Consider the following 27315-nt stretch of genomic DNA (forward strand, 5'->3'; position numbering starts at 1 on the left):
TGGCAGAAACAAAGTTGAAAAATAAAGCTTCAAAAGTTAACATGTTTCTGATATGTTCAAAATGTATTCTAGGTTGAGGTTGACGTGGGAGATTGTCTTTTTGTGCGAATACTGTTGTTTTGTTATTATTGCTTCTCTGCAGCCCAAGGGCTTAAGGGAATGTGTCATATTTACTTTTTATTGGTTACCTTGTGAGTACGCATTTGTTTACTCATTCCTATTTTAGTTTCTGTAAACGACGAATTCATAGGTTTCCCCAAACCATGTTGCTCTTATTTTCTCTCATGTAGTCTCTGCATAACATTGCTCTATATGTGTCAGACAAACTCATTTGTTTGGATCTTTTGACTTTTCTGTCTAGAAGACGAATCGCTGGACTTGGATCCGTGTTCAGTGACATGTGAAACTCTGGCTGTTGTTCAAGGACTGTCATTCGCACAGACTGTGTCCAGTTTGAGGGAGGTACAACGTCTTGACAGCTTGGTACAAGCACACACTCTGCTTGCTGTCATGGCAGACAGGAATTCACCTGAGCATCAGTTTAACCTGCTCAGAGCGTATGACTTTGTTCTCCAAATATGGCAGGTGAGTATTCCAATAAGAAAATGGTTTATTCATGTGAAGCTTTTTAATCAAGTTTGGTAATAGTGTGTTTAACCTTTACCTATCCAGATAGAGGTTAGAACTTCTGGTCCAAGAGGCTCAAACAAAAATTAAGGTTACGAATAACAAATGTTCAACGGAGACTTGTACACATACTCAAGTGCACAACTAATTAACAAGCCACACAACCGTGTACAAAATATAGATGGGCAAATTCTGTTCAGAATGCAATAAATCAAATACAATAATAGTAATAATGGCGGTAGTTATACTGTATAAGTGTGTGTGCGGGGGTGTGCGTGCGTGTGTGTTGCTTGTATATCGTGTGTGGGTGTATGTGAAAAGTATGAAACTGAGGAATGTGCAGGAGCAAGGGGAGTTTTGACTTTGGCAGAAGTCACATTATTATACTGTGCTCACACCTATCGTCAATCATACAAGAGAATAAGGTATATACTCCGTGTACCAGCTTTGTGTTGAACTTAAAGTTGATGCTTCTTATGTTAATTGCATACGTGGCTCAACAAAGGTTGCCAATAAATATGTAGAGCTAGTGTGAGGACAATGGTGGTCACGTCATATACTACAAGATTTATGATGCTTGTACCTTAAGTACTGTATGTGAGTGCCAAATAAACCAATATTTGTTGAATTGTATATTTACTATTAAAAGATCAACAACAAATTGTAGAGCAAAGGTTCAGACCAAAAGGGAACCTCAGATTTTTCAAGGTTAAAAAAAAAAGTTTAAGACGATCACAGAAGAGGATTGCAAGTTCACATGACAGGTCATTTCCATCTAATTTGATTAATAATGGAAAAGAATGAAGATTTTTTTCAATTTTTGCATTTTTCGTACTGCCTTGGTTTAAAAAAAAAGTTAATGATTTGAAAATTTAATAATAGGAAATGGCCATAATATTAAATGCAATACTTTCGTGCGTACACACATGCACACACACACACACACACATATATATATATATATATACATATATATATATAATTAGTTTTACAGTTGTTTAGATAAAGAATGATAATAGAATGGAATGTTTTTGTTCTTCTAAACAATTACCTTTTGAACGTTAACAACTCCCAATAATTCAAATACTCATATTGGTAACATTTTCAATTAATACATTATGTGGGTAATACCGTTATAGATCAAACTATATGAACACTACCCATAGGATTCATCTAGATTACGATGGGGAAATTTTGCATTCTTTAAACAAGTAGACAACAAAACTGGCCCAAGAATTAAGCCCTGAGGCATCCCACGTTTCCACTCACAAGTCATAAAGTTCAGCTCTCTCCGTTGAATGAAGTCATTGCTTATATGCATATTGTTTATCTGTGCAGGTGTCAGCAGATGTTGTTTCTGTGACTCCGAGTGAAAATCCAAAAGGCCAATGTCCCACTCCTGCTGGGGCCAAAAAAGACAAGGGCAAAGGCAAAAAAGTGAAAGATGTACTTTACTACCAATTATCATACGTAGATCCTATAAAGTATCGCAATACATTATTTTTTGTGTTTATCATCTTCTTGCCCAGCCTACCCCACCAGAGGTGAATCCCAAACCTGTCTTGGATTCCACTCTTCCTTCTACTCTGGAGTATTGGGTTAAATACACTTGCTCTGATCAAGTCCGTTACACGTTCAAAATAAATTGTAACCCACGGTGCATCAGTATTCACAGCATTACAAATCAGGTAAGGCTACTTAAAATATACCTACTGTCTTATTGTTGTATCAACAACTTGTAAGATGATAGGTCACTAACAACAGTTTCCTCTCTACAATAGGTAAGTAAGTGGTTTTAACGGAAGGATGTTTTTAAAATGTTATTTTATGTACCGATTTTTAGACCCAGAGCTTGTTTTATCTTGACCTTCTGGAAAAGGAGCTCCACTCGCTCTCATTGGGCCACCTGACCCTACCTGTTATGCACCTAGCTGAGACATTCGCTCATGACCTTTTGGATAGGAGGAGCCTTTCTGACCTGTATCGACTCAGGTAGAAGAACCACTAACGCATTAATACTTTTTATTACCAGATCCTCCCGCTGACAGTTGAATAGGTCGAAATGGTACGAGTCATAAGTGAATCGTCAACAGTGGTCAAAAACCAAAAATATACCAATATAGAGATGGGGTTTAAATAATGAGAGTTAATTTGATTAATTTATGGCTCATGTTTTAAAAATATACAATAGGATAACTGTGAATCCAACATCAAGTAATGCATGGTCATCACACATTTTTCTTTCTGCCCTTCTCTCCTGAACAGAATTGTAAGGACCTGCTGTCAGCTTGGCATGGAGTCTGATTCTTCATATCATGAGAGTCTTTTGAATCTGATGAAAATACAGGAACAAGAACAAATCAGGTACAGCAAGGGAAATTGTGCTTTTCTGTACACATCGCATCGTTCGCTTACAGTAAATTGAATTCTCTGCCTTAGGTGCCACGGGGCAATCACTCTTTTACAGGAAAGAAGACGCCTCTACACATCGCATAATGAGGTCAGCCCAAATTGCTTTTCTGCGTTAATGGTACATCAAATTATAAAAAATTATAAAAAGATCTTTGGAAAATTATTGGATTTCATCTCTTCAATTCTTAAGAGCTATTATTTTTGTCATCATTACCTTTGCCTAATAAGTGGAAGAAACAAGGGTGGGCTAATGCTTCTTGCATGACATATTTTCAAATCTTTCTCTTTTGTTACAGAAATCCGATATGGAGTCACATTTACAGAGGAAGAATTTGTTTCGGTTGAATATTTGGGTGGACAAAGCAGAGGTCTGTTTGGAGATGGGACTCTACCAAGGAGCGCGGCAAAACCTGGCAGAAGCTCAGTTGGTTGCATTAGTGAGTTTAGAGAAGAGTCATTGAAGTTGGAAAAAAATTCAACTCTTGTAATGTTTATTTTCTCTGTTTATTCATATTAGGAATTTGAGGACCAGACTGTAATGCCAAGAATCTTGCTCGGTATGGCTACTCTAGCTTGTGACGAACATAACCATGCGCAGGCCTTGGACCTTCTGGATAAGGCCCAAGCCCTGGGTGGAGACGAGTATTTTTGGTACAAGTTTACCCTCACAAAAGTTGCTGCTGTGGTTGGCCAGAGACTCCAGGATTCACAAGCCAAGGTAAAGACGACCATGTAATTAGATAGTTTCCCCAAATTGTTTTAACATCAGATGACATTTATTTCTAACAGATTGATCAGATTATCAAGCAAGGGTGTGAGGCTTTGACAGTGGTTCTCAAGCAAAGGGTAAACAGAGTCTCCGAGATCACATTTTTAATTGCGTCATTAGAAATGAGGTAATTGCACTTATTCATCCAGCAAAATATTTCAGATTCTAAAGATTTATAAATTGTGTCAATTGTATTTGGTTCAATATCAGTCCAAAAGGCAGTGGTCCCCAACCACGGGCTCGCGGCCTGGTACTCGTGCCCGGCCCTTTTTGGACCGGGCCGCTGAGGGTCGCACGGATGAAAAAAAAAAGTATAGTAAGTAAGGTTGAAAAATATTTCATTTGGTTACATCGGACTCTTGACACACGTAATGATGCTAATTGTCTCGCTGGCATTACGCTAATATTAAACCCACAAGATTGCAAAATGAGTATGATCACTTATAACGCCCACTCTGCACAATATGTGGCCAGCAACCGCACCCAAACACCCACACCGATTGCCGGTCCACAAAAGTTAAGGACTTGTATTAACCAGTCCTCGGCAGAAAAAAGGTTGGGGACCACTCCTTTTAGGGAGTCTGAGTGTCCTTGGTGGCTGTGCCAGGGGCCTGCGATGATATTTCAATCAGATACAATATCTCATAATTTCATTTGTGCTGTGTTCCAGAGGTGCCATCGAGTGTGTGTGTGCCATTTCTGGCAGTGAGCCTGGAGTTGCAATCACCACGAAGGAACTCCAAATGCTGAAAGTTGCCTGTGATACACTCGGGCAATGTGCAAAGGTTTTCACTCAACTCAACTACAGAGACCATGCTGCAAAGAGCAATGAACAGTGCACATATGGTCTGAGGTCAGTCAGGGCAAATCATTGATCTTGTCCAGATTTTGATTTTCGTGACACCGGGGGTGTCACCTTATTTAATACCAACAATATAATCGTAATAGAATAGAATAGATAACAAAATACCCCATATTAGTCATGCAATGGAGAGAGTTCAGTTTTACAGTAGCAATATGGGAAAAAAAAAAGACTTCTTTTTACATGTTCATAATGTCAGGTAAAACTGGACAGAATAAGAGTAGTGGTCAAATCAAAACATCAATAATTAAATTCTATCACATTTTGTCACCACGTACATTTTTTTTTAATATAATCGCAGGTCTAGTTATCGCTAATTATATTACATGGGTTGTGACTCACAGTACAGGATGCTGACATCTATCGCCTCCATTTTTCTGCTATGGAGCACCGAAGGAGACAAATCACCAGGAAATTTGCTGGATGAGTGACTACTGCATATGTAACAAATGCAAAGCACTTACTGTACTTGTGACCTGAGGGAATACTAGAAGATGTTTGAGATGATATTAATCAACCTGACAATATTTACAGTCAGCAGGGGGTTGACAGCTTTATATGAATAAATATTACATAAATACATGTATAATTGTTGGGAAAAAAACTGTGGTGTACACGTCTGGGAGGAAGGAGTCTGGGGGTGGGATAATTAATAATGAATAAGTCAGATTGATGGCTAGCGAATGAATTGTTGTAGCCACAGTATATAGTAAAAACAGTTGTCAACTGTTTGAAAGCCCATCGCAAGATTTTATTTGTTTTGTTTCAGCGTTCTGCTGTTAACTGAACGGCAAACATTTCTCTCACACTTTATATTCTCCTTGTAAGATTTCTGGCCAACAAGGCTACAGACAAAAAGGAGAAGCAGCGTTTTCTACTCGATGGCCTCTCCCACATGCAGTTAGCAATCTCAGAACAAGAACGGGTTGTTTTGAATGCTGAAAACCTGCTCCATCTGGAAGAGGCGGTAAATAAACTCCACCAATTTCACACTTGAGTCGCATTTAAACATTGTTGTTATTTGTGTTTTCTTACTTTGAGAATATTGGTAAGCAAATGTAAGAAATGCATATCATTTAATTCCTTGAGATTTAAGTTTCTATTTAAAGGAAATGTAATCAAGGAATTAAAAGCTGCATGAAGCAGTCTATCAAATGAATGAACTAAGTTTTTTTTTTTAAATGCGGATATCGAGATTATATTAGAGCTATAAATGTATGCATGTTTCTTTTTATGTCATGAATCACAATCTTGGTTACACTTGGAAATGAACACACTAAGATCTACGAGGATGTTTGAGGGCCGGAGAGCTAGAAATGGTTCGGGTCAAACACTGGCTGATTTACAGGACATTTTGATGGAATAATTAAAAAAAAAAAAAAAAAAAAAACGTGATTACATGAAAAGCCCTTACAAATGCTGGAGATCCAAGTACAATTTGTTTTTTGATCCACTGTCATCCATCAGTGAGAAACCAGCTGTCTGATAAACAATCGTAACAGTGGATGCCCAGCAGATGGTGCTACTGCTGTAGTCACATTGAACTTAGTGCTCTGGCAAACCTTTATAATAAACCGAAAAAAAAACTAGCCACATTAAAAATGTCAATTGGCTTCATGTGACAACACATAATCTGCTTTCATTTACATTTTATCCAACTTCCCAAATTTATTGTAATTTGGTTAAGGGAAAAAAAAATACTACAACTCAACGTGGGAGCATTTAAACGTCTGAAACTAAGTTTTCCTTTTAAACACCAGGATATTTTATTAAAGCATCGCCTGTGGGTACTCAAGCTTTCATCTGCAGTCTGTAAAGATGTAATCCAACCTAAATATGCCACATACCCTTAGTTAGCTGGTCAACAGCCTGATACGGCTTTACTACAGCAGGATTTGTCAGCCTTTTTTCCTGTTGCTGATCTGTATAAGGAGCACTGACAGCTTTTGGAGGTGGTATCACTAGCAGGAGCCAGTGCCTATGTAAAAGTGAATATGTGGAGTGATTCATATGAAATATATACATTGTTGATATGTATTAGGTTAAATCCAAAATAGAAGCATCAAAACGTTTTAAATAAATTTTCTTAATGTGGATACATTTAAAAATCAGTCCTGGCTGTGCTGAAGCTGATGACGTCAACAGTTTTGCCATGCAGCATTAAGAGTTCTATGTAAGGTCCACAAGACTTGTCTATTTTATAATTTTATAAAAAGATAAGAATTTATATTAAAGGGTAGGTCAAGTCCAAAAAAAAAATGACAATTATATATTCTATGCACCACAACTAGTCCAGACACAACATTCTGATTATTATTGCAATTGTGAAAATCCACCCGTTAGTTTAAATCTCTTGGGGGGGCGGCCATTTTTCCACTTGCAATCGACAGTAAATGATATCACAGTGCCGACTGGCTCAGATAATGACCGTCAGGACTCTCCTGTTTTCTGGGTTTGGTCCTGTGATGTTCGCAAGTTGAGCCCTGAGAAACTGCGATGACATTTGACGTCAAGTGACAAATTGACTGAGATGGATAAAAACGGGTGGATTTTGCTGGTTAAATCATATTACACAAATGCAATAATAATCAGAATACTGTGTTGGTGGTCACTGGACCGCATAGAACTTATTTTTGTCAAGGCAATTTTTGAAGTGACTTCGCGTTTAAGTGAAATTGAGTAAGTAGCCTGTGTAATGTGAAATCAAGACAGACTGGTTATTTTTTAGTTTAAAACAAACATTTAAGTCAAGAAATGCTGTCTTTATTTTTTCAGAAACCTCGATAATTAAACACTTTCAATAAGATTTTAACAAAACCAAAATGTCATCTTTATTTGGTAGTAGTGTTGTTGCCAGCTGCTTCATGAATTTAAAGTCCTTTGCAATCTAACTTCATTAGTTTAAAATTAAGTCATCAGAAAAGTATATTTATTTTCAAGTTCACAATTGCAACAGTGGTTTACTTGTTTTGATTTTGTCCCAAGTTTTTGGTTTAGCTGAAGTATGCAAGTAATCTTTTATGAATGTCCAAAACATTCTAAACTGGTTTCCTTTAGGTGTAGTAGAAGTTTAAATTAAAAAAAAAAAAAATATATATATATATATATATATATATATATATATTTTTTTTTTTTTTTTGTGCATAAAAAATTTCATTTCACTCATGTGATCTGTGGAATACAATACTGCAAGCATGCATCTCGCATAGATTTATTATTTAATCTCCTAGTATAAACTCGTTTAAACCTAGTATGTATAATTTCTTTTGCCAGAGTTGTGGAGTCATCTTGTCACCCAAGTGGACACTACTTCGGCTCCGTCTCACCCTGGCAGATGTTTGCTTGGCAATACTGGAAGAGCATTGTGAAGAAATAGTCAACCGAGCTCTGGTCAAGGACAAGTCTATTGCTGAGATCGCGATCGAAGATTTTATGCGGAGCATTCCTGAAACCAACTCCATTGAACAGGTAGTTCCTGCATTCACTCAATCAACCCTATTTGAGAGAACTTTAACAGGCAGACATTTAATATGGCCTTTGACATCCCATTTGCATGTAATCAATGGGAAACGATTTCAGAGAAAGAATGCAAAAACTTGAAAAATAATATCTAACTGGAGAGATACGAGAGTACAACCACATGTGATCTAATGGAACTGATATTTAATCCACATTGCTTTCAGCATAAATGCCCCAATTTTTTTTATGATTTCACAGCCATATTCTACAATGGATAACATTTCCGAGAAGTAGTATATTCAGTCAACTAGGTTTTTATTCCATAGAATGTTTCATGCATTTGTATTCTGTAGTAGATTCATTAGGGTCAGCTGGAGCCTGTCTCTGCCAAGAAAGAGGAAATACCTTGGACTACCAGCCAATCCAAGTATGAGAGAACATGTAAACACTGCTGAGATTGGAACCTAGGACCTCTCAGTAACAGTGCATTTTTGTGAACAATAGTGCAAATTACACTGATATTGCGACTACCGTACTTGAACTGACATTATGAATTCATTTTGAAAAGCCATATTACCAATCAGCACATTTAGGAACTGCATTGACCAACAGTTTAAATTGCAAATTGGTCCTTTGGTATTAATAGCTTGAAGATGAAGAAAACAAAGCTTGAGAGAGACATTTAAGGATGTGAGTGGATACAAGTTAAGACTTTAATCATTGCTTCAATCAACTTAATGAATCGTGTAATTGCAGAGAGGTGATATGGTTTAGTTTTTGTCCAAGCACATTGCAGTTAAGTACAGCAATCATTCTCTCTCATTAAGATTTTGCTGCCTCCCACTTCACCTTTCCCACCCGCCATCTTCATAGTGGATAATAGCAACAATAATGGCTGTGGGGAAACTTAAAGCAGCCCAATCCCCTTTCTTTCTATTTTTCCTGACTGTTTGCAACTTTTCAATATTTTTACAAGAACCCAAGTAGTTCCTGTTACTACAGATCCTCAAAAACTGTATTCTTTTCACATAATGCATCAAATAAGTCCAACCGAATTCCTATATTTGTGTTCTGTAAAGGAGTGGATGAACGTGGGCAGCACATTAGGTCAGACGTCATTGGGCCAGCTGGCTGCAGTGAACTCTTGCTCTCTGGATGACGTGGAGATGAGAGCACGTTGCCTGAGTTTGATGGGGAAGACTCTGAGACTGCTGGCTGTGCAGGAGGATCCTGTTTATATGTCTTCTCTCTGGGACAGACACCTGAAGGTACTAAACACCGAACTGAAATTTGAAATCCCTTCACACCGTGATGATTATGACTTTTGATAAACATGAAAACAAATCAAGAAGCTCAATGACAGTCACTCGAGAAAGAGCAAGAGAATAAACAAACTCCGTTGTTTTCAGGAGGGAAGTTGTAGTTCGAGGGCTCTATTTTTGCTCAATCATCCATTAGCTGGGAAGGAAGCTGGCTGTATTCATTCCCACAACGGCGCAAACACCCATTTCACGCGTCTACAAAAATACCAAAAGAAAGAAAACTTCACCCATGCGGACATTTAGACTAGGCTCAGAAATAGGGCCCTTAATATTTTTTTTTTTAATCTCATGCTGTGGTTTACATTAAAGCAGTGCTCTTGAAATCATTTTTCACAACAGGAAGGTTCAGATGGCCTCACTGCCACAGTTACAGAAGAAGATAATTCTGGGAAAGAGAAGGAAAGTACTGTAAATAGTAAAGAGTCCAGAATGACCTCTGCTAAAAGCACCGAACTGCAGGTATATACGTCTTGACGTGACCCCATCACTCAGCGCCCATCTCTTATTCGTGAAGTTGCTGATGTTAATCTCATATGTCCATTTCCTATATACGTCATTTTACGGACACCTCGATAGTTCTAATAATAATCCGACCTGGACAATTTTTTTAGACATATTATTATATTGCTTGCAAATGTTCTCATTCATCCAGGTCATTTAATTATCTGGGCATTGAAATGATCAGAACTGGATTGTTCCGTTCTGGATGTCTTAGAAGACATTCAACTTCCCATCTTGCACATAGGTTAGGTAGGATAGCTGCAACTCAAGGCAAGGGTTGCAGCTGATTCAATGCTTTCAGATATGACATTCACAAGTAAATATGCGAAATTAAACGGACAAATATTTTACACATCAACATTGACTTTAAAAACCAATGACCACCAAAATATATATTTTGTATATTTATCTGATCTGTGCCTTATTCCAGTTAAAACATGGAACTTCATTTAGTTGAGTTAAAAATAATTTTGCCCATGAAGATGAACATTCACTTTGTTGAAATGCTGTCATGAATGTTACGGAAAGGAAAAATTACATTTTGCTTTGCGTTAACTTAAAAAGCATTCAAACCAAAATGGGTGCTACTGCAATTCCAACTCTAACCTGAAATCTGGTTTCATTTCTTGGCTCTTCAAGTTGTTGTATTGCTTGAGAAGTGCATATCCATTATTTGGAAAAGGTTTTGAGTCATATGTGTTGTAACAAAATAGATATGAGTTATATTTTTTTTTACAGTACATAATGGCAATTCACGATGCATTATTTTATGTCTCTTTGCTCTGCAGCAAAAAAAGCGCAAAGTTGAGCAGCTTTTGGTCGAAGCCAGGAACGTACTGTCTCAAACTGTTAGTCTGTGTCTTCAGCACAATTTATCAGCCTCCATCTTGAGTGATGCCTCTCTCAACATGTTGGAGTGCCTTGGTCAGTCAGACCACGATTTGGCATGTCAGTATCTTGCCCTGTTTCAGGTAAAGTTCTGTGCATCAAACATGCGGTAACCATACAGGCTATACAAGAGCATTGCTACCGAACATCTCTCATTTATCTAATTTGTTGTTGAAGAATGCCATCACCAAACATGATTGTGACCAAATCCAGCGGCCCCTTTATCTATCTTGTGTTTTTATCCCTAGAGTGCTTGTACGGTTGACGTAATGGCTGATGTTTTAAATCTGGCCTGTGACGACACGAGTGTGTCCCAGCTCTCAGCTCTGCTCAGCCTCTACAGGAAACTCCTCGTCTCTCAGGAGGGTAGGCCCACTAAAGTGTTGGAAGGAGTAAGACACTCCCTGAACAACATTTCCAAGGTACCAGGTCCCCAACTCTCAATACCTACTACTCATGATTAATGGATTCTGTCGCATGTTTCTAAGTTCCCTCAAGGTTGGACTTGATATAAGGGATGTTCTGGCCTTTGCTCCAAAGGGACCGTGGTCCTCAAAATTGCTTAGAGAGGCAGGCTACACATATACACATCTATATATATATATATATATATATATATATATATATACATATATATATACCCCTGCAGAAGAAACAGTTCCAATGCATGATTGTGCCACCACCTTTCTTTACTGAAGGAATGGTGGTCTTTTGGTAGTGAACAGTTTTGAGCTTATACCAAACATTTTTCCCACATGCGATTTGGGAGACTTCAAGGGAGCAAAATGTAGCAAGCCTTGGATGATTTTTTTTTTGTAAGATAAGGCTTCCATCTTGGCACCTTACCTCATAGCCCTGAAATACAGTATGAAGAAGAGAGGAGATTGGTGTCACATGTATTAAACTTGCCAGAAATTCCTCCAGCTCCCTCAATGTTGCTGTCTGACTCTTCAACCCCCTTGACCGGTTTTCCTGTCTTTTCATCATTTTTTAGGGACATCCAGTTTTAGAGGTTGTTTTGAAACAATTAATCCCTCTGATACTGATGGTCCACGGCTTGTGCTAAGCATTGCAAAATTGTCAAGAGAAGTATACTTTTCATACATGGTGGCAGGTGTGTTTTGACCATCATTTAACACGTGATTAATCATTATGAACACAGCCGCGTGTGATTGCTTCACATTTTGTCAGTTGTTTATTTTTACTTCCTTTCTCGAAATCATTTCTTCTATGTTTTTTAATTGAATTGTGCATGTTATGGGACGTATTAACGGGGAAAAATATTTTTCTTAGTCTAATTTTTTTTCACCAGAAAATCACAGAAACCTGGCATCTGAACAGGGGTGTGTAGATTTTTTTTATATATATATCCGCTACACTGTAAAAGCAAGTTAATGTCTTACAGGCATCATCTGTGAAATGAAGTACTATTTTTGTACTATCTGTACCATTTTTTAGAGACTCAAACTGACACAAGTTAAAAGAACAGTTGATAATGCATAACATCCCACTGATAGACGAAAATCTCTTTTTGCAGGCCTTTTCCCAGTTAACGATCAACCCCAACCACTTAAACCTTCTTGCAGAACTTACATCAAACCTGAAGATTATGTTTCTGCAGCACTCTAAGGACGGGTAATTTCTGCATCTGTAAATTATTGTAACACTAACAACTAAAATCTACACGAAAATGTACCACTAAACCACCGCTGCAGTTCTTAGAGCGATATAAAGGACTGCATGCACCACTTCTGTGTTTGGGATACATTTGCATGCCAACGTCAGGTTGCTAGGCTAACGTTAGTGATGAAGACACCATCAAATTCTTAAAATATGCTCAGTGCTAGAATTACCATAAATGACATTCTAATTTGGTCCAGTTACCCAAGTGAAGCGATCAAATCATTTATATCTGATTTTAATGAGGCGGTTCACAGAGCATGCTGCTCTCTGTGTACGTATACTTGCACATCTTATTTGAGACAATTAACGCTCAACTCTACTGTATTTAAAGACCACTTCAACTGTAACAATGTGCTGTGGAGAAAGAGTGAACTTACTGTAAATAAAATAGAAACCCTTTCTTGTCACTATTTGCAAAATTTAGGTTATGAAAACATAATAGATAAGAAAAAATTAATATTAGTGTCAATGAGGGTGCAGATCATTTGATCGAGGGTTTTTTTTTTGCTCTTCAATGATTTTCACCATGGAAAATATTGGAGAGCAAAAAAGTCCAAATTAAAATTTGAAATGATACAAAAGAAAGTGTTAGAGGAATTCAAAGAAATGGGTACAGATAAATATATAGTTCCACAAATTTTGGGGAGGCGAGAAACCCCTCAAAAAAAGCCATGTTTGGTTTGCTTTAACTCGCTCTGCGTGTGAGTGAATTGGATGCCCATCTTGCGTAACATAGCACTGTTACAGTTGAAAGGACTCTTGTCATCAGTTATATCGCATAACTCTTTCCTGTGACTGGCTTCCAAGTCTGCCCTTAAATGACTCAGAATGTCTTAAATTAGATTGGTAAATAGAGGCTATGGTGCAATATTTTTTGTTTCTCGCATTTATAAAACGTTTATTACACAAGCAGAAATTCTTCCAGCTGCGTTTCTTTTTTTTTTGCCAGCGCAACGCTGCCACCGCTGTGCGCGCTGGTTTGCACCTGCCTTTCAGGCGTGTCATTCAAAGACATAACCAGGTTTTATAAATCACATTACGTGTGCTAAATCTTTTGGACTAATTCCTCCCAGTACATGCAAAATGAGCTTTAATTTTGCCACAATCCCGAGGGATTCCCGATAAGTAGATCAGCGTTCATATATGTGTGCATGAGCAATCGCGTTTGTGCTCATTTTTGAAATTGCAAAGCTTAAAAAATAAGACCCGAAGTGAGCACAAAGCAAGGTCACTGAAACATAGTTGGACGACTATTCAGGAACCCCATAAATTTTATGTATACTGTTTGTTTTTCTATCATGACAAAATGTGGCAATATTTAAACTAAAGATAAAGATAAAGATGTCCTTTATTAGTCCCACAATGGGGAAATTTGAAGTGTTAGATCCTAATTAACATAAGATTAACTCCTTGTTGAAATGTTATTATAATAAGTGTGGTGGTGTATAGACCCTCCCAAGCATAATTGTGTACTGTGTGTGTTGTGTTTTAGATCAGAACTTTACGGAGCACTCTACAAGGTCCCTGAATCCGCAGAAAATCCAAAACGAAAGTCATCACAAGGTTAATATCACGGACAGTGGGCACTCCTGCGTATTTCTATTTAACATGATCACACTAACACGCATGCTTGTTGTAGCCCAGTGAATGCGTTATAATGTCTGCATTTAAAATGAGTCAGGTTTTTGATGGACAGATTTTTTTGGTATTTGATAAACACATTAAAAATTCCGTTTATGAAGTGTAGTACAAAGCGACAACCTTTTATCCACCACTGCTTTAAAGACGCTTTACCTATTTACATGAGACAAATGTGAAAACATCCGTCATAGAAAAGAAATGTCACATAGAATTTCTTGACATCGGTGCTTGTTCATGAAACAGAAAATCGTGAGGAATAAAGAATGAGACAGTTGGTGAGGGAAATGAGGTATTGGAGGAAAACATTGGCAAGAGGCTGTGAAGATGCTCACTGGGACCAATTACAAGTCCTGTACTGCATGTGTGTGTGTATGAGCATGCATGCCTGATTGAGTGTAAATTTGTTGTAGGTTTACTGACATGCTCAAAGGTGGCTAAGGTTTCTGTCTGCCCGAGGGCTCTGCTGGCTCTCCAAGAGCAGACACGGGCCTTTGACCAAAAGATGAGACATGCACTCCTCAAGGAGGCCTGTTTGCATGATGGAAGGGTGGAAGACCTTGAAGAGCGTCACATTTCTCATCCGGTATGTCTTTTAACGCAATATTATTTAACCACATGTCTTAGGATCTGCAGTTGGAGTAAAAGAACCTAACTTGTTCTATTTACGTTCTGAGCAGAGATCTGATGAAGAAAATACTTTAACGCTTCTCTTCAGAGAAATAGTTCAACAGATGGAAGAATACCTGAATCCACTCATCTCTCAGTTTGACTTCACTTTCTTAAGGTATGTATACTAACAGGTTAGTACCACACTTGATGCTCACAACATTAGAAAAGCCATATTTATATTTTTGGGCTTTACAGAGATTAAAAGTCTACTTTTGTATTGCTTGTATTACTTTGTTTCATATTCAACAATTGTAAGACATTTTCCTTGGTGTATGCTGTGGAGGGTATTCATGGTGTAGTGCAGAGTGTTTTAATTAATAATCAATTAATTTCGGATACTTCATTAATCTTGTAATGGTTGCAGATCTTGAAATTAACTTTTTTTCGATTGCCACTGTGACTAGTGGTTTCACCATGGTTAAATTTTGTATTTCTTGTATGATTAAGGCATACGTGTAACCAACTCTCGCGTTCGGTAAAGCAGGTTGAAGCACTTCCACGTCGTAGATATAGTGGAGCACCATGGCAGAAGACAAAGCAACTATAAAAATATGAAACGTCTACATTGTTCTTTTTGTTTTAAATAATAAGTCTTCAAGCGTTACCAAGGATGAATACATCCAATGTCAAAGCTTTGTGTTAATATATCATATCTGTCACGAACGGCAAACGCAGGGAAGCACGGAGATCACAACGGAGCAAATTAAATTGAAATAAAAATGCTAACACAGCGCAGGGATAAACAAAAATGCTGAAGTACAAAACAATATGGATAAAGTAAAAAAAATGTAAAAAAAAACACAAGCAAAAGAACTTCAAACCTAGACTGTGAACAACAAAACAAGATGCGACATGGCCGACAGACAGTAGACAATGACTGTGAGAATTTTATGCTGAATATTTAATTAACAAATGCAAGGTTCATATCTTCATACACAGTACATTTTGCAGAATACTTTTTATTCTAAAAAGACTATATTTGGGCCCAGTTAACAGAATAAAATTTGAGACGAAATTACTCAAATGTAAAATTTACTCTGAGAATTTTACTGGCGGGCTTATCAGGACCTGTCATCTTTGCCCATTTCATTGCGATGTACCCTTCATGACCAAGCAACATTTCATGGCCCTAAACTGTTTGACCTTGTAAGTTACTTATCTTTACCACAAAAGACATTCGGATGTCTTCTGCAACAATAACTTACTGCTACTACAGTTTTCTTTGAACCCCATTCAGCAGTTATGTCAGCAGAAGAGTTCATCAATGGACCATTGAATTGGGCAGGTAGTTCATCATGGGAGTTATAGTATCAAGATATCACAGCATTCATTCATTCATTATCCGAGGTCGGGTCACTGGGGCAGCACCTTAAGCAAGGAATCCCACGCATCTCTCTCCCCAACCACATTGTCCAGCTGCTCCTGGCGGATCCCGAGGCATTCCCGAGCCAGCTCGGAGACGTAGTCTCTCCAGCACGTCCTGGTACGCCTCACCAGGGAAGCGTCCCAATGTCATCCTGACAAGGCACTGAGCCTAGAAATTCTGTCCATAAAAGTTATGAACAGAATGGGTGACAAAGGCCTTAGCGGAGTCCAAGCCTCACTGGAAATGAATCCAACTTGCTTGTTCTTGTCAAGCCCTGTGGATGGTTCCAATAATATTGTACTTGATTGATTGAAGATTGTATTGGGTGTTTTTTGTGGCGAGTTCCACTGGTTGAGTTGCTATGCGCATCCTCTTTTTCTTATTTTTCTTAAAGTTCCCAAGAGGCATCTGAACCAGATTCTGAAATGGACCAAGCCAAAGGTGAAGTGAAGAAAGTACCATCAGGTGAAGGTACAGTGGTTATTTTATTCTGAGGCATTGCAATTAGGACCTGTAGGCTGGTTTCTAAGTAACAATGAAGGCATCTTCATGTTTGTCTTAATACAATTTGGCATTCTTTAAAATGTTTTTTTAAGGCTATTTGTTGAACTAATATATGGATTTGTAATTGGAACCACTGTTACACACAAAGTGTGGATGTGTGTGTGCGTGTATGTGCGCGTGCGCCTTGATGTATTTTGGTGGTTCTGACAACATCAGGAGCTACACCAGGAGAGTTTGTGGTGTTGCTAGCAGACTCGAAGTTGATGGAGTTGCCATTGGAGGCATTGTCCGTCCTTGAGGGAGACCTACTACACTCTGTATCTCGAGATTTCTCCCTCCAGCTTCTCTGCAGTCGTATACCAAAAGAAGAGCCGACAAAAGGTATTGAAGACCCAAATGTACACTAATGTCAAACTACACCAATGTAGCCCGATTTTGGGCCGATAGACGTATCTCAGAAGAACGTAGCGTCTCGTAGTTGAGCTGCCTTGATATATCGCAGCCCATGTAGTGTGACATACTCAACAATTGGTCGTTTGGTGCCTGGGGACATTTCACTGTCATGTCTGAAATTTTGTACGTGGGACCTGCGCCGATGAACTGACACTTGACGAAAGCATGCAGCGATTGGGTCTGGTACGGACGTGTAGTGTGATGTCTTGCCCGGTCCAAGACACAGAACGATATTATCTTGTAGTCTGAGAAGGCCATAATTTAAACTCACATAAAGTTTGCCGAGGGTCCATAAAGGGATGTAAAATATTAGCTATAGTGTTGCATATTTAAAGTCAAGTGAATCAGTTGTTGAATCAGAGACGAAAAAAAGCTTGTGTGGGGTTTTATTGGAAACCTTTCATGGTGTTTATTGAGCGGGTGTTTCTCTTTGTCACTTGAATAATTGCCTACACGTATGAAAGCCTCTTTACATTGCACTGAGGATACACACTCTTGGTCAAATGCCAAAGTTTTGTGGTATAAAGAAATAGAGCAATATTAATAATTGAGAAAAAATCTGCCTTTAATGTGAACTATAAGCAGGGCAAGTTAATTTAAAAAAATGTTTTACAGAGGGGAAATAAAAATAAACAAGTTAGGGCGAGTTAATTTAAAAAATGTTTTACAGAGGGGAAATAAAAATAAACAAGTTATATAACATCTTTATTCCTTGAAATGTGGCTGTGTTCATAATAAACCAATCAGATTGAGACTCATGTTAAATACGCTACTGTGTTTCAAATGCCTCCTGATTAACCCCAACTAAAGTTCCGATGTTCTAGTAGGCTTGTCCTGACCTTTTTGTCGTCACATCTTACAACGCAAGCCAAGGTCCGTAGAGTGCTTCCACAGCATCAGAGTGATCTCATTGTTCAAATGTATTAACCTGTCGAAGGATACAAAAGAATTTCCGTGACATTAAATACACCCTGGAACAAAGTCATTACCAAGTGGCGAAAATATGTCACATTGACATTAGCAGTGGAGCATAAATTGGCCACTGAAGAATGTGAAATTATTAAATAAAAAGATGAATGTCAGCCTATTATTTCCATTCTCTTAGCAGCTTGGAGCGATGTAACATTTTCAATGTAAACCTATTAAAAGGTGGTATTTTTCTAATTGAAATAGGGGAAAGAATGATCTTATAAAGGGTTTGTTACTCAATGAACAAAGGCTGTGATTTATTCATCCACACACTGCACAGGAATTCCGATGATATACTTCAATGAAAAAATGGATTTTATTTACTAACTGTCTTCTGTGTTTTTGTTGATTTGGTGGCCATTAGGTTTACTTTTGTTTCATGTTGTCTCGTTCAGTTGTGTTGTCTTGCCTTGCTTGTTAGGTTTTTGTTTCCACCTGTGCTTGTCAGCCCCAGTCCCTTGTGGCTACCAATCGGCTTCGTGTGTTGTCAGGGTGTACCACGTTGTCATCAGTTAACTTGTCTTTAGTTCTCTGCTACTCTGTGTTAGGTCTGTCTTGGGAAGCAGGGAGACAAAAATGATAAAGAAAAAAAATAACCAAAACAAACCCAAGAAGAGATATAGTGTGGAATGAAAGTACATGAACGTGTAGCTGCGGCAGCGTTTGCTGTCCCCGATTCACATGCGGTCACGTTAACCAGTCAAATGGCTAATTTGAGAATCTGAAAAACCTTATTTCAAATTTATTTTGAAGGAGGTTGTTAATTTTCAGGTATAAAAACATAGTTGCACTCGGTTACGTTGATAAAAAAAAATTGCGAGCCCAATGGCCGAGTCCAAGTTAAATGCTAAGGAATCAGAGTTAAGTCCAAAAGTCCGGACTCGTCTACTACAGCCCTAATATGATCATGATAACATCAACAATCAACAAATCTTTTCTTGGCCCAAGACATGTACAGTACTGAATATATTATAAATGTTTGTTTTTTTTGTGTAATTGTAGAAAAGTTTGCCATGTCATTTATTTAATCAAAAGTATGCAAATAAAATTGTGAACACAGCACTGTACAACAACGTGATCTTAGTTGTTCATTTTTACTTCCACTCTAGATAAAAATGGATATTTGTTATTATTATTTGCAAAGGCAGCAAGAGCCAGTCCAACATAAACAAAATATAAAAAAATAATGTGTGGAGTTTATTTTAGTGTGACAAAACCTGATTAAGGTTTAAAAGCTCATATCTTTTGCATTCCATTCCAGTTGTCATCAATGCTGCCGGTTTGAAAAACTTTAGAAGACCAACCTTTGCAGCCCCAGCAGTCGTTTCGAAAGAAATGCCAGTTGACTTATCAGATATTCTGAACCTCTAGATGGTGTAATAGGGCTGACAAACACGTGTATTTCTCATTCTGCCTCCTGCTTGTATAGTGGAAAAGGAAACCAAAGGGGGTAAAGGCATGAAGGGGAAAGCCGATCAAAGCCAGGCCATCAAAGCGGTGAGTAAATTGATCTGGGCCTGGTCGATAGTGACAATATTATATTTACTTGCTGTTGGCACCGGTAATTAGTGTTTCTCCAAGCTCCAGACTCTCTTTTAACAATGTTCATCAATCAGTTGCCCAGTATGTTTCTTAATAAACTATATTGCATTTCCTGCATTCTGGACTTTAATTTTGCTCTCATTGACCATTTTTTCTGCTCTTAAATGTCTCTCAGTTGATATTTGCCCAATGTGCCACATGCAAGGTGAATGTGTTTTTTTTTTTTTTATTTCAAAATTTACAATCTTTAAAAGTGATGTAATAATTTTAGCGGCTAATAAGTTCATTATCTAACAGAAACAAACACCTCCCTTATGGATCGTTAAATATCGACATCCAAAAATAAAAGGCCGAAGAGCAGTTAATTTGGGATACTGTAGATGTGGCATAAACTTTGCAGTGGGTGATGGTCTAAAAACATCTTTATTATTGTTTTATATTCATATATTTGTCTGAACAATGTCCTCCTTCCATGTACAGTTGAATAAATAGACACTCTGCTATTATTTGTGTGAACAAATTATCTATAATATTTTCAAATGTCCACAGATACCTGCCAGTCATGTTCTGCCCGAACATACCGTCCCAGTGAACACGCAGAACTTTAAATGCATCTTTAATGACAAAGATATTATCAACAGTTTCAACAATTTTGGTGAGTAAACATGGATACTTTTTACTTTTGGTGGAAAAAGACACCAAGGAAACAAAGTTATTTACACCGTTGCCTTTGAAAATATATTACTCGGTTTTGATTGGCACAATCAGGGATTTTTTTTCATTTCACTATTGCAGTGTGTTTGTTGTAATTGCGGTAGTTTGCAATAGTATAATAATATCATAGTATTCTTTTCTAGTGTGATTCTCGTGTTGCTAAATGAGGTTACAAGTTGATTTTAACCTGAGAATTATTCAAATGAAAGTTGCTCATGCTCTTATATTGCATCTTGTAAAACCAGATTTGCCAATCTTGATCACGTTTTGGCCAGTCAATAGATTCTTGCAATAGTGCATTTTTTATATTCCTAGTATTGTATATTTTGAATATACAAAATAAAACTCACGCTGTAACAGTTGCCCATAGTCCTAGCTCCTCCTACTTCATTTACATGTCTCGTTTTACATTCAGCCTCTTAAATTGTCTTTTGTTCCTCCTCACATCTTCACAACTTTGTATTCATTCATTCAGCTGCACCTTCTGTTTACCGGGACAACTGTATACTTTGTTGTTCAAATGTATTCCAGAAGGGACCACTCTTGCTGAGAGGATGAAGATGAACTGGGGCGCATATGGTCAACATTTTAACCATTTATTGGCGAGCTTTGTGGGCATCAAACAAACTTCCAGGTGTGACTGTAATTTCTTTTTCCAACATTTTTCTACTGTCCTGACCGAACAGTGTAATTCTCTTAATCCCATATTGTACTTTTTCAAAAAGTTTGAGCGAGTTGGAGAAAGTTCTGTGCAAATGCAGTGGATTCATGTACCTCGGAGCCGAACGCTTCTTGGCTCCAGTCCCACCTGCCAAATTAGCAGCGCTCAATTTGTCAGGTAAAGTTTGTTTTTTTCCAACACACTGTACGATAAGTCATTCATTATTAATATGCTTGATCATAATGTGCAAAAAACGTTGCATCCCTCCATCAATTTTCTTCCACTTATCCTGAGTCAGGTCGCGAGGTACAGGAGCATAAGCTTGTTTCACTTTTAAACACCTCGGAATGTATTTGTGTGTACTTTTTTTAAAACGCGTTTATTGATATTTTCCTTCACGTAAATTAGTAATTTACATACAATGAATTTTAGAAAAGCCTTAATGGCTAAACATTTTTACCAGTAAACAGTATATTCATGTTTGTCTAATACATACATACACACATACATACATACACACACACATATATATATATATATATATATATATATATATATGCCCTCTGGCAGGCGCTACAGATGCATCAAATCGAGGACCAATACACAGAGAAACAGTTTCTTTCCGAGAGCCATCTCTATTCTGAACTCTCACACACACACGAGAACACCCTTACCTTGCAGAACAGCATTGTGATGTGTTTTTATATACCCTATTCAGTATTATTTTCCATTGCACTCTCTTATTTATCTAATCTATATATTTGTCTGTATTATTGTTGTATTGCACTGGAGAGGGGAGCCCTCTAATCTCGTTGCACTCTTGAGTACAATGACAATAAAGGGATTTCTAATTCTAATTCTAATTCTAATAATTATATATATATATATATATATATATATATATATATATATATATATATAATTGTGTGTGTGTGTGATAATTTGATTGTGAAATAATTCGATTTGTATTTTGTATCCCTATAAAAGAAGTCTAATAGTGTGAGGTCTGGTGAACTTATCAAACACTAATTTGAAACTCCCTCCTAAATTGTCTTTGCACTTCAACTGCTTTTTCATACTTCTAGGAGCATTTTCAAATGGATTTCCATTCTTCAGAGTTTATTCTGGCTGCCGTCACCTGGTTCAATGGGTTCAGCGTGCAAAGAAAAAACAATCAATTGAGCTATCACCTGCTAAACGGTGTATAATTGAGAGAGAGAGAGCGAGAGACAGAGACAGAAGGCACACAAGCAGCCACCATGGCAGCCCAAGAAATACAATTCTGTGTTCGCAAGAGTTGTGAGCACGTTTGCCGCTGTCACGTCTATACAGTGCAAACATATTGTGTTTTAGAACATAACAAGACCATATTTATAATTTCCCTATTAACAACAGCCTGCACCTCGCCGGTCCATTCAATTGACTGGGAGTGAGTCTCGCCTTTCAGTAGTATATCCGCACTTTCCACATGATTATCGCCCTCATCTTCCTTGGCTGCCGCCATCTTTTTGTGGATTAATAAAAAGTCGTAACGTGACATATGGGGAGCCTCAAAAGGCGAGCCAGGTTGGCATAGATCATACCACGCATCACATCGCCATGTAATACATCAATGCATAAACTACCATCATCATTTGCAGGGATTAGTGGTTCACTTTTTTTTTTTATTTTTGTCAAGCCACAAAACACATCCATCCATATTTTGAACCGTTTATCTTTACTAGGGTGCTGGTACGGTACTCAGATTATGCACCGACCAACTGACTAACCTTCAATCATTTTTTGTCACAGAGGAGCATTCCGGACCACCTAAAAACCTCAACCATCAGCCCCATTCCCAAATTGACAGTAGCATATTGTCTCATCGTCTACAGGCCTCTTTCACTCACACCTGTTGTCATAAGTGTTTCGAAAGACCTGTCTGCCAACTACTCTGGACCTATATCAGTTTGCCTATCGGCAAATCGATCGACAGACGACAGTGTTACCATAAGCGCTCCACCCTGAACGGAGTTCTGAGGAAGCTGCGAATGCTTACTCTTTCTAGACTTTAGATTGACTTTCAACTGGTGAAAAAACATCTGCACCTGGGCCTTTCCTCACCCACTTGCCAGTGGATTATGGACTTCTTAAGAAACTGCCCTTAATCTTTTAAACTAGGATCCCCACTCTCCTTTACTCTCATACTCAGCATGGGCTCTCCTCGAGGCTCTCTGTACTCAAAAGACTCCATAATAAAATAACTCAAAGAATAGCAGACAAATTGAATCACCAGTCTGAATTAGATATGAAATTACTCTATATCTGGTGATGGGAAAATGAAGCTTCAAATTTGTTTCATGAACAAGTTGTATGATTTACTCCTGTAGATGGCACTGTTTGTTTAAAGAAAGGGGTTGAAGAAGGGGTAAGTCAGTGTGCGGAGGGTTTTCACTTTTCTCCACGGGTTTCATACAAAACGACACAAAACTTACCTATGTTTTATTATTACCATGAATCCGTCTTTTTCTCAAGTGAGCATAATATGCCAGTCAGATCACACAATTGACAGGGTGTCAGGATGGCCATAAGCCTGGCCTCAGGACAGACATGTGTGCCACACACGAACCTGGTATTAGTGCTGCTAAGTATAGCGTGGCTGATATATCACTCTGAATTCCAGTTAAAAAAACAACAAAATGAGTGAATATATTCCTACTACAGAGATTTTTTTAAAATTATTTTTAGAAGGAAACTACTTTGCTGCTCACCATTTTAGACCCAGAAATAAAGTCTGACAGTTCTTCATTAGTGCATGATTCCTTCATTGTAATTGTTCTGATTACTTGTATCACAACCGTACCAGAAACTGCTCTTTCATCTACGGGTAATTTGATAACAAACAGCAGAAATGGAACTACTTGTGCCAAAAATAACGGAATGTGGAAAATTGATATTAATGTGTAAATATTACCTGTACACAATGGGCTCATAATAGAGAAAAGAAAAAAAATGTCTCGTTGTGACAAATCTGTCTTTGAATGGTTTACGAAGAGTCTTGCAACCAGGCAACGGTCTTGGTTGGTGTCCCTGTGACCCTTTACTGTGTCCCAGACTCTGTGGCGTAATTTTAATTTGCTCTTTCCATTTACATTTTGGTGTTTTACAGATTTAATCCTCTTTCTCATTCTGTTTTTCACTGATAAACGCAAAATGAATGAGATTTTCAAAAGTAGGTTACTTTGCATGAAAGCAGTGTTGATGATTTTGTCCTTTTCAGAATGTCACATGGGCCTTCTCTTTGACCTGGTCCAGAGCAATATCAATGCTTTGCACTCATCAAACCTTGACACGCACAAAAGGTAAAATTAGCCCTTCATTCAAATGTTTCCATTTATGTCTTTACTTTTGACATTTTCTCCCCGTCTCCTCTTTTAACTCATTCACTACCAACTGAGTAAAAAAAAAAAGACGTATTTAGCCGTCAATGGTATTGAATGAGTTAATGCATCTCCATTCACATCACGCTTCTCTTTTTTTTGGAAACTTAACAGCCATGCATCATATTTTCACCGCAAGCCTAACCTCGCTACTCTTGTCCTCCAGGGCAGGACAACGCACCCTCGAGAAGCCTTCCGAGGTTGCTCTGCTGTTGAGCTTGAATGGCGTCAACTGTATTGTCCTCAACCAGTGGCATAGCAGCCTTCAGCAGAACTCAGAATACATAACCAACTTTCTGGACAGTATGTTTTTAATCAGGGGTGTCCAACTCTGGTCCTCAAGGGCTGGATAGAGATCCGGCACGTTTTAGATGTCTCCCTCCTCCAACACGCCTGAATCAAATGATCAGCTCATGAGCAAGCTCTTCAGAAGCCTGATAACAATATTGATCATTTGGATCAGGTGAGTTCGAAAGAGGGATAGGAGGAGCCCTCCAGGACCTGATTTGGACGCCCCTGTTCTAAACAGTCATTCTTTCGAGCATGATTTGATTTGTTTCTATGATTTGCTGTTTTGACTTTGGGAATTGAGAATGGAATCTGGGTTGTAGGTTTTCTGAGCGGCAAACAGACCTCCGGCCAGATAGTCCATTTCCTCAGGAGAGATGACGATTCCGCGGGATCAACTGGTAGAGTAAATTCTGCCTCGCATCTAAGTTTTCATACAAATTTGCATTTCTTTATGTATTGCTAAGCAATTGTACCTCTTCTCATATCTCTAGAAATAGAAAAAGATCCAGGAGAAGAAAATACAGAATTAGCTATCTCAAAAGGTCACTTTTGATAAAATGTTTTTGTCCCTTCTGCAGATCTCAGTTCTGTCTCTGATTCTGAAGAGGAAGTTCAGCACAAACCTGAGCTGACACCATCAGCCTTCAATTGTGTTCTTTATGGACTCCCTATTTTGACTGGCATATAAAGCTATGAAATTAACTCAGATATTGTGTTGCTTGTAAGTTTAATGACTACTACAAGATTGTAATTTCCAGTGTACTCGGTTTTTCAGACATCCAATTTTTTATATTGGCAATGCACTCTGCAGAGTTTCTCACTCGTTGAATTATCAACGCTACTTGCAGTTGTACCTTTATAATACATTAGTCAATATGTTCTATTGTTTAGTCTTTTGTGTAGAAGACAAAACCTCAATCCTCAAATGGCCTGCTTCTTATGTATTAGTGTACCAGTGAATTGCAATTCCTAATATGGTTTGGAGGACATGAACATTAACATGCATGCTTTCTTCTGCACATTGAAATAGATTAAAAGGCTCAAATCTTTTGATATCATTGACATTGTTTGTGTATATTGTTTTTTGTTTTGGTATTTAGTTTCATGTTTTTCCTTGTGTACCATTATCTGTTATTAAAGCTTATTGTGGCCACCTGTGCTTGTCGTCCCACTCCCGAGTGTTGACCAATCAGCTCTCTGCAACCCTTTGTGGCTTGTCCAGGTGTTCCTTGTTGTCTCGTCAATTTGTTTGTATGAAGTTCCCTGTTTGCTTTCAGTTTTTGTCAAGTCATTGTCAATGTCGTTTGTCTTTGTCAGTTGCGCGCCTGCACGTTTCGCTTTGTCAAGTCAAGTCCGGTCCAGGCCAAGTCAAGTCATCCTTTTATGGTGTTTGTTTCGTTGCCTTATCTATGTTGTTTTGTCCTTTGATCATTTTCATTTTCTTAGGTCTTTGTTTCCCTTTTAGGTTATTTTTTTTCGGGGGGGGGGCGATTGGGCACTTTTTTTTTTTTTGTTAAAACCACTCCCCGCCTCCCTGCCCTGCATTTTGGTTCACCTCAGCTGACCGAAACTTGCCAATCTTATCCTAAAATGCTTTATTTTGCAAATCTGTTTTATTGTGTGCTGGTGTATTGATTCAGCCACCTGACTTTGGGGAAGTTTGCTGAGGTAGCAGTTGAGAGAGAAGAGCGCGTGTATACATCCATCCATTATCTGATTCGCTTATCCTCACGAGGGTTGCGGGCATGCTGGAGTGCATCAAGGCCGACTTCTGGCATTGGGGGTGGGGTTACACCCTGAACTGGTTGCCAGCCACTTGTACGACACATAGACAACCATCCACACTCAAAATCACATCAAGGAACAATTTAGAGCAGGCGGGGGCAAACTTTTTGATTGGTGGGCCGCAATGGGTTCTAAAATTTGACAGGAGCAGATGGATGGAGTGTTTTGGTAACCTCACCTCATCGGAGAAAAAAAAATACATTTAATTTTAAATGCAAATGAACAAAAGCATTACATTAAAATATCTGTCCTTGACACACCACAGTATTTACAAAATAAAACATTAACAAGGTTAATTCATTGAATTTTTTTCAAGTTTGGCGGGCCAGATTAAAACGTTTTAACGAGCCGCATGTGCCCCCCGGGACTTAGTTTGCCCATGTCTGATTTAGAGCATGCAATAAACCTACTATGGTTGTTTTGGAATGTGGGAAGAAACTAGAGTAGCTGGAAAAAAGGCGCATTTCACCAATGGTCCATTCTGTTTGCTCCATTTTTTACCAGATCACAACATGCAATCCTTCATTTAATTCGGCCCACAGTCTTAATATTTAACACTTATTGTGCATACTAGCATATTACTAGTGAGTTGTGCTTCTAATGCTGCTGAGGGGCTGATATTTCTGTCCTAGTCTAGCCCTGTGTGGATGGATGTTTTGTTATATAGTATAACATGAACCTGGACCAATTTTGTTTTTTGTTTTTTTTTATTCCAAAAGACCAGGTTGTTTTGTTTGTTTTGGCTGGTTGTATCCAGAGGATATAGTGAGAGTGGAAC

General features: G+C 38.1%; 1 protein-coding gene across 1 annotated transcript in view; it reads left to right on the forward strand.

The window, feature by feature from the left end:
- cfap46 (cilia and flagella associated protein 46) overlaps nt 1-25719 on the forward strand; it is a 52879-nt gene extending 27160 nt beyond the window's left edge. Inside the window, exons 31-60 of the mRNA XM_088304858.1 lie at nt 362-585; nt 1966-2064; nt 2157-2315; nt 2471-2619; nt 2893-2991; nt 3067-3127; nt 3336-3476; nt 3557-3757; nt 3829-3935; nt 4479-4661; nt 5499-5637; nt 7944-8138; nt 9209-9397; nt 9791-9910; nt 10741-10923; nt 11089-11262; nt 12378-12475; nt 14016-14086; nt 14575-14747; nt 14842-14948; nt 16594-16670; nt 16920-17084; nt 19555-19622; nt 20217-20322; nt 20913-21015; nt 21107-21219; nt 24302-24383; nt 24628-24764; nt 25073-25150; nt 25331-25719. Coding sequence (XP_088160984.1) covers nt 362-585; nt 1966-2064; nt 2157-2315; nt 2471-2619; nt 2893-2991; nt 3067-3127; nt 3336-3476; nt 3557-3757; nt 3829-3935; nt 4479-4661; nt 5499-5637; nt 7944-8138; nt 9209-9397; nt 9791-9910; nt 10741-10923; nt 11089-11262; nt 12378-12475; nt 14016-14086; nt 14575-14747; nt 14842-14948; nt 16594-16670; nt 16920-17084; nt 19555-19622; nt 20217-20322; nt 20913-21015; nt 21107-21219; nt 24302-24383; nt 24628-24764; nt 25073-25150; nt 25331-25440 — 3911 coding nt within the window. The 3' untranslated portion in view covers nt 25441-25719. The remainder of the gene's footprint in view (nt 1-361; nt 586-1965; nt 2065-2156; nt 2316-2470; nt 2620-2892; nt 2992-3066; nt 3128-3335; nt 3477-3556; nt 3758-3828; nt 3936-4478; nt 4662-5498; nt 5638-7943; nt 8139-9208; nt 9398-9790; nt 9911-10740; nt 10924-11088; nt 11263-12377; nt 12476-14015; nt 14087-14574; nt 14748-14841; nt 14949-16593; nt 16671-16919; nt 17085-19554; nt 19623-20216; nt 20323-20912; nt 21016-21106; nt 21220-24301; nt 24384-24627; nt 24765-25072; nt 25151-25330) is intronic.
- Nucleotides 25720-27315: the final 1596 nt, after the last annotated feature.

Source organism: Idiotropiscis lumnitzeri, chromosome 9 (assembly GCF_059441095.1).
Source record: "Idiotropiscis lumnitzeri isolate Australia: NSW breed Sydney's pygmy pipehorse chromosome 9, RoL_Ilum_1.0, whole genome shotgun sequence".
NCBI lineage: Eukaryota > Metazoa > Chordata > Actinopteri > Syngnathiformes > Syngnathidae > Idiotropiscis > Idiotropiscis lumnitzeri.